The sequence below is a fragment of the Aptenodytes patagonicus genome, chromosome 4 (genome assembly GCF_965638725.1).
Source record: "Aptenodytes patagonicus chromosome 4, bAptPat1.pri.cur, whole genome shotgun sequence".
Classification (NCBI taxonomy): Eukaryota; Metazoa; Chordata; class Aves; order Sphenisciformes; family Spheniscidae; genus Aptenodytes; species Aptenodytes patagonicus.
In genome coordinates, this window is record NC_134952.1 from 45,205,305 (window position 1) to 45,220,553 (window position 15,249).

At 36.9% G+C, this 15,249-nt stretch overlaps 1 protein-coding gene across 2 annotated transcripts in view; it reads right to left on the reverse strand.

The window, feature by feature from the left end:
* Positions 1 to 15,249, reverse strand: part of TLL1 (tolloid like 1) — a 143,725-nt gene that overhangs the window by 13,178 nt on the left and 115,298 nt on the right. For both annotated transcript variants that reach the window (XM_076336561.1, XM_076336563.1), the window contains 4 exons: positions 12,316 to 12,476; positions 9,170 to 9,350; positions 2,428 to 2,553; positions 891 to 1,018 (listed from right to left, as the gene is read on the reverse strand). In XM_076336561.1, the coding sequence (XP_076192676.1) occupies positions 891 to 1,018; positions 2,428 to 2,553; positions 9,170 to 9,350; positions 12,316 to 12,476 (596 nt within the window). The remainder of the gene's footprint in view (positions 1 to 890; positions 1,019 to 2,427; positions 2,554 to 9,169; positions 9,351 to 12,315; positions 12,477 to 15,249) is intronic.

Here is a 15,249-nt window from a genome sequence, read left to right on the forward strand (position 1 = left end):
GGTTTTGGCTAAGGTCAGGAGTTATGAGATGACAATATCCCTTTCATCCCTGCATCAATATTGGCTATTGCTTCTACCTCTCTGAAGCAGACATCTCTCCTCTTCAGTTTATTTGCTCCAAAACACTTGGTTAAATCAATTTATCAGATTTTAAAATATGTAAGGCCAGCTTCTGTTGTGGCTGTCCCCTGAGTACTCTGGCTGAAGGAACACTGGGGCTGATCTCAAAGCAGAAAAGCCCCCTGGGCAGGTCTGTGCCTTCGGCTTCGTACAGAGGCCAGATAACCTCAGTAGATCTGCAAAGCTCCCTAAGCTCTGCTAGCTTGTCTTCAGCCACCAGCACTGTCCTCAGCCAGCTGGACACAAAGGTCACAACTTACTTAGGCTGCTCTTCTACTTATGTTAAAATTTGGAGCCACTTTTAAATGAGAAGTCCAGATTCTTGTTTTTTGTATCTTCTCCTCCTCCTCGAAAAGTAGAGAACAGAAATGCAAAAGGTGTGTGGAGAGGACTTTTCATAACTTCTAATTTTGCTTATTCTATATATTGGAGTTTGCGTAAATGGCCTCTGCCATATTTGTCAAAACTTTGTGCAAATTTTATGAATTGCAACAATGATATAGTAAAGTCTGACAGGGGAAAAGTATTCCTCCTGCCCTTTGCTGTCCAGAGTATTTACAATCACCACAAGCTTGAATTCACAGCTCTATGATATTGAGTAGCCCCAGTTGGCCAGGAACGGACAGGAGTCAGCAGATTTTTAAAACAGTTTACCTCTAGGCTGCAAACTGATAGTAAAGTTTAGTAACAGTTTCGTATTGTTGAGTAGTCATTTGAGAAGCAGGTTTGGCGGAAGAAAAGAGAAAAAGGAAGGGTAAGCAGAAACTCACCAGTTTGACCCTCTGCCCGGGGGTGGCACTGATTTCCCACGTGCACTCCTTTCTGCTGGGATACTTGTCGGGCCAGTTGGGACTAGTGATGATGCCGTTGGGACTGTGGATCTTCTGTTCACACTCAGCTGTGCCAACAGTGATAGCATCAGTTAGTCTAGGGGTCTGCATTCAGAGGTAGCCAGAAAAGTACTCTTTTTTTGTCAGGGGACCCGCTGAATGGAAAGGATCTTTAGGAAGACAGTTAAGCACACTCTTCAGTGTGCACGATCATGTTCTTCCCCTTTGGCAAACACTTTATGGCAATTAACCCAGCACGCTTGTTTATTGATTGTTGTGAAACATGCACTGTTGTTTACAATGGATGTCTTTTTTTTTGAAAAAAATATTATAAAGGAATATACATAAGTATTAAAATTTAATCAAATATTTTCCTATTCCCCCATTTTTCATATGTATGTATTCTACATAAGTATGAAAATCCATATGAGAAATCTTGTTACTCCAACTTCAAATGATATTTCTTGAACAATTTATTTTTCTCTCTTCTTGCTAATTTTCATACTGCAGCTACAGAGCAATCATTTTGATTTCTAAACCACAGTTTCTAGGGACATATATACAACTAGAGAACAACTAAGACTAAACTGTGAGTATGTACCAAGAACAGCTTAGTCATTCACATCGTAACTGAATCACCAGAAGTGCATCTCTGTGGATAAATACAAAGAACTAAAACTTAAAGAAGGCAAGAAAGAAACCAGTTTCAGTTTTGTATTTAGTTTTTTAACAATCTCAAATTGCTTTATAAACATCAGAGAATTATTCAACAAGAACCTTTTAGAGCAGGCAAGTATCATTCCAACACCAGTGATAATGCAAATGATTCACAAAGGGCACACCTTTACTCACAAATTAAATCCATGCTAGAATACAGCCTTGAGAAGTTACTGTAACTCACACGATATTGCACATTTGAGGTTCATTTGCAGATAATCTAAATTCTACTTAAGCCCCAAAGCCTACTGTTTCCCTGGAGGTAGCTGCACCTTGAGACAGCAAATAGGAAGAAAGTTGCATAGGGACTTGACTGGAATTTATATTGTCTGAATATGTCCCCTGAAATAAACCCAGAAAGGGCAGATACAGTTTCAACCTGACTGCAAGGAAACTAACTGCTACTGATAGGAGCAAATGACAACTTTACCAAGCTTGTCTCCAGAAACTCTATCCCTGTGTTTAATACAGCATTAGATAAATACCCTATCACAGCTTTAAATGTTCTACGCTTCACAGCACTATTAAAAGTAGCACTCTCCGCCAATGATCCCAAGCTTTCCAAACTGCATTCCTGTGGACCTCAAACTCAGCCACACACAATTGCTGGGGATGGAGGGGATGGGAAAGGGGGGGGGGGGTGAGGGAGCCCCCATTACCAAGATCTTTCTTTTTCCTTTCTTTTCCTTGTAAGGAGAGCTGCAGAGATCTTTCTGTAAGACAGTTGTACAATCAACCATTCAAATACCTTATTACTTACCCTCCTTGCAGTCATGTTTGTTTTCGTGTAGCACAAATCCATTTCGGCACTGGCAAACGTAGCTTCCTACTGTGTTGATGCACTCGTGCTGGCAGCCACCATTGTCCTTCGAACACTCGTCCTTGTCTAAGAAATACACAACAAGGTTGAGTGAGCATCACAGCTAGCAGTAGGCCTCATTACCAAAAAGAAAAAGGTTTAGCACAGTGTTTGAGTCCAGAAAAGGATAAACTAAGGCACAGTCACTCTTTTCAGTATGGCAGTTTTGTGGTACCTTAGTTCTAGCCACTCATTGCTCAGCCTGCAACCTTACACCATGGCACAAATAGTCTGTCTCGTCTTTCTAGGAAGTGAGGGGTAGTTCCTAGGGAAGAGGAACACTAGTAAAACAAACAAGCTAAATCAAAGGAGATAAGACAGTTACCAGCATTTACTCTTTCAAGTGGCCTAGCTGGTAAAATTTCATAAATATCTCATTCAAAGCTTTATTTCAGTAAACAACTGAGTGTAATTTATGGACAACACATAAAGTATTCCAACTTTATGCAAATTCCACAATTTAATGGTGGTATGTTGAAAGGAACATGTAGGCCAAACAAGGTTTCAAGATCTGCACATTAAGCATGTAAGACAAGAAGGATTTAACATAAACTTTTTTAATAAGTTGATTTTTTTTCCCAGCAGAGTGACAGTGTGCTTTACTTTTAATGACTCTGGACATTACAGAACATCGCAAAAGGAAAACATTTCATTGAAAAACATACAAAAGAAACTGGCATTAATTATTTCAAGATCTACAATATAACATGCAGTTCTGTTTATTAACATATAATCCTTTAAAAGAGCTTTTAGTGTGTTAGAAGTAAAGCAGAGAGTAGGGGAGGAAATATGACCTGCATTAAACAGCTACAAATTCATTGCATGGAAAAAAGCCAAATTAGATTAACAGGCTGTCATTCTAGCAAGAGGCCTCAGCTGCCACCCTTCTATGTCATTCAGCTGTTATCATTTTAGGTGAGGCTGGTCCATTTAAAAGAGGCAGACTGCTCCTGACATATACATATATATACACATACGTGTATATATGTATGCACATGTATATACCTATATATATGTATAAACACACATATATAAATCCTGAGATATAAAAATATATACCTATATAAATATATATATACAATCACACATATATTAAAAAACTGTATCTTACGAACCACGTCATTTCAACATGCAAAAGGGAGGAGGAAAAAGAGCAAAGAAACTGTGGTCATCTCAGCGGTCCAGTTGTTGCAGGGAAGGAATGCAGAGCATGCATCCCCTTCAGCCTCATGTACCTTGGAAAGCAGCAGCGAGCATTACCTCCAAACAAGGTAATATGCAGTGTTTCAGACTTCAGTAGGCACAGTAAGAATTTCTATAGATTACAAGCAACTATGGATATTTTAAATCTCTTTCTGTTGTCTTACTTATGTATTTTTTTCCCTGTATTTACTGGCGCTCATATTCAGTAACACAACAAAGGAGGTTTGCGTTATAATCGCATACACATCAGCTTTATCTGCCAAAATGTATGCAACACTTGACCTGTTGACTTGCAGTTCTTTCCATAAAAAACAGCTTCTACTTATAATACATTATGATAATGTACATTTATAGATAAATTCTGCAAGTCAAACCCAAACATCCACTGCATTTTGTCCTGTAAATCTCAAATCTGTTTGCAGTGAAAGTTTTTGGAAGCTTTCTGCAGATGTGAACAGATTTGAAGGTTAAGTAGCAGTCGAAAACATAGGTAGCTCCCAGAATCATACATCCAAAGGCTTATACTAGTTGTCATTTTGATGATGAAAGAAGCATAAAAGCTCCACAATTCACTGTTTATGCACCTTGCAATGCAAGTCCCAAACTGAGGTAGTAAATCTATTTAATTTCAAATGAAAGTTTTAATCTTTCATCTTTGCAAAAGCAAGCATATCATAAATTAATTCCATGTTGCAAGTGAAGAATAGTAACAAGCAAGTGAGAAATTAGATATAATATGAACAAAACTCTTCAATATTTCCCCTCCTAAGCATTAGTTCGTGGTTTTCTATTAAAATAACAAAATAAATGGAAGGCAAGCTCAAAATGCATTCAAGTTAGGCTTTCAAGCACAGAGTAGGTACACAAATTCTAAATAAAAGCCCTGTCCATTTTCATCTTCCACCAAACTGTGTGAAAATACTGAAAAGTATTTTAATATTAAATAAGCTTATATTCTGTAAAATAATCTCTGAAGAGACAAGTACGTAAGCAAACAGTCCCATGTTGGACCTCCTCAGAGATAAAACAATGGACAGAAGGTAGAAAGGAGAAGCTTTGGAACACATTTGAACACAATAATTACTTGTACGTGGTTAATCAAGGATGCAACTGTTGAACGAGCCTTCCTCACACTTCATAATTCAGAACAGACTTTCTGTCAAATTGATTGCCCAGTTCCAAAATTCATGAAAAAACAATTAGTCTGTATTAGTTATAGGAACAAATGTTTTGCCATGTAAAAACAAAGCCATTTGTTATGCTGACAGATGGAAATGAGTCTCCCCATTTTGAATGGATACTTTCTTTCTTTTCTCATATCAGCACTCAGAACAGGGAAAGATCCATTCTCAACAAAATGTTAGATCGAATCATTCAGAGGACAAATGGTCGTACCTCTGAGACCCTCAGAGGCCACCAGTCTGTGAATAATACGTACTCGGCCTGAAGGGACCTGTATCAATTCCTTGCAAGATTCAAAAACAAAAATTTTCTCTTTGCAGGCAGCTTTCTTGTCTGTGGAAAAAAAGGTACCAGGATGGCACCAGACATGAGTTTGCGCTCCAAAACAGATTTGCTCAAGGCTAGAAACATTCTAGCTTTCTCTTTTTAACTGCTCAATGAATCATCACCCAAGAAAAAAGTCCCAACAAATCTCATTTCTGTCTTACATCAAACACCGTGTATGTTTTAAATATGATTCTTTGCACGATCATTCATTTAAAACACTGAAGTAACTCTAAAACTTATGATAAATGGAAGCAGTTTAGTGACATTATCACTGGGTATTAATCATACCACTACACTGATTTAAAGAAATGATTAGGCTATCATCTTGGAAACATCACAGAAAAAAAAAAAATTGTTATCTTTTCCCTCCTTAGAGTAAATTCATGGAGTTATTTTACACTCCTCTAGTCTTACAGGCCCAGCAGACTGCAATAGGTCTTCTGACAAGAGCAGAGGAGAGAGAGGCAGAAGAAAGAGAGAGGGAGAAAGAATAAAAACCTGGAAGCTTGTAGTTTAGATGCCTAATATCCAATTCCAAAAAGTTTTAATAAAAGTTTTAAAAAGTAATATATCATAACTCCCTAGTTTCTTCTCTTTGTCCAAGAAACTCAATTATAAATATCCAAGAGTGTCTCTGGAGATTAGCTAGATCCCTGCAACAGCTCCCTGCAACAGCTCCCAACTGAGCTTTCTTCAGAACTGCCCCATCAAATGTAAATTTTACAGAATGTTGAAAAAAAAGTTTTTCTCACTTTCCAGTAGCACCTGTCTGGCTGTTAACACCATTTTACAGCCAGAAATGTAATTACATGTTGTCTTATATCAACATAAATACCTTCCTAATGCAGGTCATCTGCTGCCCTATGTCACTGTTTGCTTTCACAGTTTATCACAGCGGGTTCCAACCACCCAAAAACTGCTTTCTGTCGTCTGAGCTGGAGCTGGGCCATGCCTTCTCAACTGTAGCCGTGGCTGCAGAATTCACCACTATAAGAGTTGCAAAAAAGTTCTTTGGCTGTGCTTTGTGGCACACATTACAGTTCCTAATCTTCAAACTAATCTGACTTATCCACCTGTCCCTCTTGCTAAGCATTGCATATGTCCTTTACTGGTGAATAAACTGCAAGACGCAGTGTTTTACTCATTACTGATCTTTTTCATGATGTATGTCTTTATAACTAAATGCTTACAAATATTTCTATTGTGATTTAATTAATAAAACTGATAAATGCCTTCCAGCAAGTATCTTAGACACTAGCACTAAGTATTTTTCCACAGATATCATTCTAAAAGTAGTGTATTCTGAAGACAAGTATACAAATAAGCAAAAAACCCCACTTCATCAGCTGAACAGTGATCAGCTAGCAACTCCCAAAGGCAAAATACTTGAAGTCTTAAGTTCGTTCTTCATTGACAGAGCAATAGCATATTATGTCCATATTAAGGAATTCAGGGGTAAGAAAGTTATAGCGTTTTCTGACAGCCATGAGAGTTTTGTCTGATGAGTTATTCAGAGGTGACCACCTCTTTTTAGATACTTTAAATTCAGAAGTTTGATTTGTCTCAGGCATTACAGAGTTTCTGTTTTGATCAGGAAATATTGTCAAAAGGGGAAAGCAGATAACATAGAAGAATAGAATCTGCTAGAAATGATAATAACTGGAAGAGAACTGAGAAAGAATAAAAATAAAATACAAAGTATCTGAACTCATGTGAAATGAGAGAAGAGATTATAGCAGAAATGCATTGTGAATCATTCAGTTAATTTATATACTTACAGACTCAAAGGCTATTTATATCAAACTATCTTTCTTTGAAGGGGATTAGATATATACTATATCCAGGACACATCACACATTTCTAACTTGTCCCTGGCTAATTAATTTATTCTAGTGATCAATGGCATCATTTAAAACTTATTTTTTAAATTACCAGGAAAAAACTGTTTTCACTGGGACACACACACACACACACGGCACGGGACAGGAAGAGAAGAACATTTCATTCAGAACTGAAAAAGACAAGGGCAATAATGGTTCTGACGGATTACAACCTGATGCTTTGAACTCCATGAATTATAGTCTAGTCTTTCCCTAACATATAACGTTGGCCTGATTTCTTCCTAGAACCCACTCATAATATGAACAGATCATTTAAACAATCACTAAAATAAATAAATCTGTGAAAATGAACTATCACTTTAAAGAAAACCAAAATTTAACTGACTATAAACGTATAAATGTCCAGCATGTCCACAAAACACAACTTCTGAACTACAGATCTTACACAAATTACAAAGCTATCATTGCCAATCTTATCTGGCATAGCTGTATAGATCCTGAAACTACATAAAAAATTTAATTTGCAGGCCATTTTTATTGACATTCACATGTCAATACTTATTCTTGTAAAAAGTCAAAATATGTGACAATTCCTGCTGGCGCTATTAGGCCAACGTGAAATGACTAGTTGTATAAGTGTTTCTAGGATGAAGCTCTCCTGTGTGCATATATGTATTTACTACAATAATGAGTAAACCTTGAAAGCTTCTTGCTAATGTAAAATACAAATTTAAAAGTAAAAAGTGCTACTATATGTAAAGATGGATCTGAAAGACTATGACCAGAGAAATGTGATTACTAGAAAAAATAATTCGGTTTAGAGGAGGTAAAATGTTTGTCAATTTCTTTATATGAGATGAAACACTTTTTTTCATCTTTCATAATTGCTTAAGAAAAACATCAAAGTAGTCATAACGAGAAAACATTGAAAGTCTAAACTGTTTGTCTTGACAGTTATTTTCCTCACTTTCCAAACCACATCACTTATAGAGTATACTGTTTCTTATTACTTGGTCATAGGTAAGTTATCAGTTATTAAAGCTAACCAATGAAATACCATTTTCATGTCAGCTTTAATAAAATATTTTAGAAAACAAACGCTAACAACAGTGCCTGGTAATACATTTTGCTACACGCTAAACATAATCAGAATTCTTCAGCTTCAGATTTTTAACTGCTATCAAAAAACTTGGGGCAGAATTCAAATGCCAAATGCTTCTGGATGACTTCCAGATTGGGGAGGTGGGCGGACGGGACTGTTGTGTTGTTTTACACAAGATAACATACCTATGCATATGTGTGTGTGTAAACACACAAGAAAAACACTAAGCAAAATTCCACTACTAACACCAGGCGGTATTCTGCCACAGCCAGATTATTATAGCCTAGTCTCAATGGGTAATTGCAGAGACCACTGTTGTGCAAATATTTCCTCGTATCTTCAGCTTCATTCATGTCTAACTTTATTCAACAGTACATACCCTCAGATGATATAAACTTCCATCGCTCTGATCTGCCTCAGTGAAATTACACTCATAACTAAAAAGACATACATTTTTGCAAGAGCAAGGTATTAAGCTCTGTTCTTCTGCAAAACATTAAGAAGTGCAAAGTTTGGCAAGAAAGTGCCCATAATGTTAAACAAATGTTGTAGCACAAAGTGGTAATTTCATAACTAATGCAATATATTAAGAGACCTGGGTGAAGAAAACATACAAGTGTACACAGTATGTCATTCATATCACATTACAACTGGGATTTGAAAAAATAGCAACAAAACTTGGGGATAAAAGAAATCTAATTGAATTTTAGGAACACTTAGTAAATTTGCTTTTTTCCTCCTTATCTCAGAAAGTTTATTTGCCTCTGCTGTTATTTAAATAGATATATATGCGTTCCATATATTGTCTACAGACATTAGAATTCAGAACAGTATTTTAAGACAGGAGAGCAGTTTATGCTTATATAAAACAAATTCAAAGCTACCAGGAAAACAGCCACTCACTTTCATACCAAAATATAGTATTCACTCCACCTAGTCAGTGTATGCTCAGAGGCACTCACAGGTACACAAGAGTAATTGTCTATACCTGAGAAGAAGTGTGCCTTGAAGCCTTTTTTTGACACAGTGTTGTCAGATCGGAACTCAATTCGCATGTTGTTGTACTGAGAGGTGATAACTTCAGGCACTTCTGTACCACAGAATTTACCGTGTAGTTTAGAATCGGAAGAAAGGCCACTACGAATCTCCACATAATCATATTTGCAAACCTGAGAAAAGAAAAATAGGTTTTTTGCTAACAAAAAGAAAAGCATGAAGTTGTTTACAAATGCAATAACTTTGATTGGTATATGCTGCTTAAAAATAGATTAATAATATCTTTTTTCATTTTTCCTTGACTCTGAAAACATTTGTAAATGCTTATAAATGTTCACTGATTTCGTGTAAGAAAATTTTAAGGTCACTAAGGCATAGCTATACTATGCATTACATTCAAAACTATATTTTGATAGATACTAATCTGTGTTTAGTATCTAAATTTTAAGATGCTCAGTAATGCTTCCATTTAATCTAAAAAGTAAGAATTCCAGTGACATTAGACTAAAATCTAGAAATATTCACCCTAAAATTTATACCTAACTTTGTGCTATAAACCACATACCCAAAACCTACAAACCTTCTATTACTTGCATCTCATAGATTTTTTTAAAAAATATTAATTTTCACTTAGAAACTTACAAGGTAAGTTTTTACCATAATGTATTTACGACAATTTATTTACAAATATATAAATCTGCACTATTAAAATCATACATCTTTAACAGTAGCGTAGCTATAATTTGGAAGGCTGATGCATGTCATTTTCATTAAAAGGTTAAAAATAAAGTAAAATAACGTAATAAAAAAGCCTTATGCAAGGCCTACTACTCATGATAATATTTTCAATGCATAATCCCTTGGTCAACCTAAAGCCTTCCACCCAAAAACTTCTAAGCTTCTTAGGCTCAACTATCAATCATTTAATCAAAAATGTCCCGGTTGTCTGCAATTAATAGCTTAAGAGAAAACAGTGGCCAGGAGGATTCATACAGAGCTTAAGATTGTCCATTAAATCCAAGTTGTATTTGATAAATCACAATTTCTAGTCAAAAAAGAAATGTCAGGGGAGCCGGAAGGGAACTATAGAAAAGGATGTTTTGGCCTTTGTTGCTTTCTCTCCCTATGAAATATTAAATGATTGTCAACATTTCCAATTGTTTTTAATATAATACATTCTGGATGTAGATTAAATTTCATTGTTACTGGAACAATTTTTCATATGTTGCAGAGCTGGGAAGTGACTAATTCAGCTGAAACTACTTTTATACAATATAAAGAACAGAAAAAGATTCATAAAACTTGAGTTACTGCTACATGCTGATTTACATTAATTGTAAGATAAATTCATATTAATGCATGTGATTTTCAAATATAGCTCACAACATTAATAAATCCCAGCAATTTCAGCAATACATCAATAGTGAGTTTTAATGGTTTAGTATCTTTAGATTATAAATGAAATGTCATTTCAGATAAGTCTAACTTCCTTCATACTACACTATATTTAAAAAATTTTACAAGTTAAATGTAAAATTGAAATTATAAAATGTAAATGTAAAATATTAAAATTGTTATATTGGAAAAGACATATTAAACTTATAAAGGCCTATTAAACCTAAATGGAGCTCCTGTAACAAAAAATAAAATAGAGCATTTGCTAAATGTATACATTTTATGTCTGTACTCAGACAATATATTAGAATGTTCCACATATCATATGTTTCTTCTGATTTTCACAGGTACCGTTCTTAGTACTACTATTTAATAGTATAAAGCTGAGATTTAGTAGCACAGGAGAGGATCAAACCAAAGTTCTAAATGTTGAAAAACATTACGTATATTTTTTTCATATTTGCTTAAGTTATGTGTCCTGTATGACCTTAGAAAACTGATTTAACTTCATTACACCCCAGGTGTCTTCCTTGCAAATCTGGCTTAAGTACCAAGAAAGTGCAGGAAAAATGTTCTATGATGTGTTCAAATGGTAATTAAATTTTAATTCTTTGGGATTTGTAAGTTTTTGTTACACCTTTTGCAGTTCTTGTAATAATAACAGGACATGACTGCAACATATAAATCATTAGAAGATGGAATTTCATGGACTTTAGAACCCACGACAAATTATTTTAAAAAGAGTAATAAAGATCTCACATTGCTGCCTCTGCAAATAATTTTGAGATATTTTGGAGAAGCTATGGCTGTTGGTTGTTTCTTATTTACAAATTAAACTCCAGCTTTTTCCATTTCAGATCTCATGCCCAAAACATGGCCCATCCTCACATCAAACATGTTGCTACAAATTTGTTTAGTCAGAAATAATGTCCTGGGATTTGGGTTCTTAACGCCACGTGAAGAACATCCAGATAAACTCGATGGCTACAGCACATTATGGCTAGAGGGTGGCAAGGGAACTCAATGGTATGACAGAGCAGTGCCTAGGAAGCAGAACAGAGGCTGAAAAGTTGATGTTGAAACCCATATTTTACTGATTCGCACCCAAAAAACCACTGCAACCCCACCACTTTGTTTAAAGCTATAGGGAGCAGCCCTTACCACATAGAGGGCTCTGCCCTGCCCCTCTCCCCCAGCTGGGGACGAGTCCCCCATGTCTCCAGGGGCTGCCCAGCTCAAACACTACTGTTGTTCTATTGTGCCTTATTTCTGGTACTGCTCCTTTTAAAATATTCCCCCCATGACATACTTGTAAGTGATTTAAATGCTCCCTCGCTCCGTCACTAACCACAGCTTATGTGTATTCTTTGTAGTTATAGTCTGTAAAGATGATTCGGTTTCTCCAGATTTTCTTCTCTTGAATTCTTTCCAATATGCCTCAGCCATTTGCTCTGTTTTACTTTGTTGATAAAAAGAAGTCAGCTGAGACTCAGCAGAGAACATTTCATTTAAATTTCTTGTAATAGATATACATTTAGATGATATGTAAGAGAGGGCTAGTCTCTCCATGTTTGTTTTGAAAGAATCCAGAAACAGTCCCAAAATAAAAACAAGAATATCTATGGTTGTTGTCATCGCATGAACAGTCAGCAAGGGTTTTATAAGACAATATCTATTTCTGAACGCTTGTGAAACTGTTTAGCATGTAACAGATTGTGCAGCTCTTTGTTCATGGTTACTTACTTCATTCCCTTCTAACTCAAAAAACTCAAACTTCATTGAAATTCGGTATTGCGTCGGGGCAACCACCTGCCACACACAGTTTTTGTTTGGAGGATACTCTTTGGGCCACCCTGGTGTGGTTATAGTCCCATTTAGCTTTGTCAGCAGTCCTCCGCAAGCAGCTGTAAAATTAAAAGGGAGAGCATCGTTTCTTGACTGAAACCGTGTTTTACTATAAACAGAAGCACACTGAGAAGATTCAGTCCCCTCATTACTTATACTGCTGTAATGCCCAGGCAGACTAATCAGAATCTTGTTTTATCATGCTCGGTGCAAACAAAGAGACAGCCCCTGTCTTGAACAGCTTGCAGGTTTGCGGACAGAGATAAGTTTCAGGACTACACAAGGCGTTATCATATTCATTCTTTTCCCTTCCCTCCAGAGACTCTGGTTATTCTCTCACAGCCTTTCCCATGCAAGTCCTCTGACCTCACCGCCCTCCCCAGGACCTTGACCACCCCTCTTCTGACAGACGGACTACTTAAGATGCGCTTCACATTTTCCCAGTTTCTTGATTATTGATCCAGAATCAGCCCTACCTGTCTCAGCTCATATAGCTGTATAGGCCTCCCATAACCTACTAGATAGGGTTACTTCTTTGGGATAGCAATCACGTACTCTTCAGTCACAATTAAATTTGCTGAAGTATGGATGTTCAAGTAATAGAGAAAATACCTATTATTTCCAAATATATGCTGAATAGTCACCTCCATACAACAGAACAATAGCGTACTGTGTTTGTGAATGCAGTTCAGATAGTAAAGAATAAACACATTAATCTTTTCCATCTGTGGAAATTTTTATTTCTTTTTTTTTTTAAAAGGAAAGTAATGGGATTTGCAGGGGTTCTCGATCACACTGTGCTGCATTGATACCATTACAGCACTGTGACAGCACTGGAAATCATCCACAAATCTCTTTCTAAAGAGCTGGTGGGGGGAAGCTCCACCTTCTTCCAATTGCTCTGTGCTAACGCTGAATGCTTTAAAAACCGGCTGTTGCTGTCTGGGTGATGGTCTCACACATTACATCTACTTCATCTAACACACCTGGGAGAACTCTCCAGTTTCTGTGTCAGGGCTCATTTGGCCAACCCAGACAAATACCAGTCTTCCTCCTGGCACCTGGCTTTCCATGCAGAAGACTTCTTGGTATACATGTAAAGGTAATCTGACTGGGGTGGGGGGACTAAGACCATGGGTCACACCTCAGTGTGTAAAAAAAGACCAGGCACAGTTTCAGAGACTGAACTCAGATGACACAAGCTGTACCCCCAAATGATCCACTCTGGGTCAGGACAACTACTGCTAGTTTTCAATATCTGCTTTTCAACGTCACTCCATTGTTCCTTGAAGCAATGGTGGGAAATGTGGAAATACTGAAAAAAAAAATCTTAAAGCTTTCTAAAATGCTGCCAGTGGGGAAGATTCGGATTAGATGAGCACGAAGCAATTTTCTGTGCATGTCAACACTGCAGCGAAACATTGGGCAGAGTTTCTGAGTTAGAGGCTTCTACTCTGGCATCATGTGTGAATTAATACAGCTAGGTCACCCCTCAAATTCCCAGACTATAACTAGGATGTAATGCTCACTGTGACTATACAGTGATTTTAATTCAGCAGTCCCAAGTAGTATCTACATACAGTGAGTGCTACGACATGTGGAACAAATGCATATACACTTCTAGGGATAGCTCAGGGCTTTTGCTCCACACTGCACTGCACTACTTTGAGTGACTTCTTTTGCCAGAGTTGCTTTTCTGTTTGGGTGCTGGGGAGGTATTCCTTCTTTATTTTTTGGAGGCAGAGGGAAGAGTTTTCTGAAAGACTGGTAATCTTCCCTAATATTCTGAGTCAGGTCAGCAGGCAGACTGAACCAAATTCTTTACATAAATTTGGGCTGATGATCAAAGGCTTAGAGATCAAACCTCTGTCTTCATGCCCCCCCTTAGATTAACCTTACTTTCTGCATACTGCCTAATATGCAGACGTCTAAATAAATTGTTTTTTCCAATGCGCTCACTATTGGGGGAGGCAACAACTAAAAAACCAACGAGCTTGATGAAAGCCACAATCTAACATGCCTGTAGTCTAGGACTATCACCACCTCACATAAACACCACCACCACCACCACCCCCCCCATAAAAAAACCAAAACCATCCCCACAGAACTAAAAGCAAAAGGAAAAAAAAGTGCAAAGAAACTAAGCAAAACTACCCCAAATTGTGACAAATCATGAATTAAAGCCAGGAAATTGGAAAAAAGATAGACCAGTGAATCGCATCAGAAGAAAACCATAACTGAGCATTCCAACTTTCAAAATCCATTCACTACTCAAACAGATGAACTGAGGTGAGAATAAGTTGTGCTATCTCTGAATTTATTGGTGTTTATGAATAAAAAAGCAAACAATGATTGATTCATAATGATCAAGAGCTTTTGCTTCTTTCCTTTGATATGAAATATGTATAGAATGCAAAACTTATCTCAATCCAACCCCATGTTTACAAAACTTCCACTTATCAGGTTTTTATTTCTCCAAATGATTATTTGAACGTGCTTTGCTCACCCTGAAAAGTAGAATTTGTTTCCAGCAAGAAAAGTCCACAATCTGACTGGGAGTGGGGAGAATTTCTCTGAGCTTTGAGCTAGAATAAAGGATTTTGCTCTTCAAACCTGCCAGCTTCCCAGTCACACCCCAGTCAGAGGTGGTCAGAGGGATTGTTAAATATGCCGATTCTAAGACAGTGGCACATTGCTCTGCTGATACTTGTCTCCTTATGCATGGTGGGAGACTTTGCTTTGATGAGTATGAATAATGTAGTAAGTGGTTTGGGAAGGTACGAAGTCCTGCTTTGCATTGTTCCCAATCAACTAAAAGCAAAACCCGCAAAG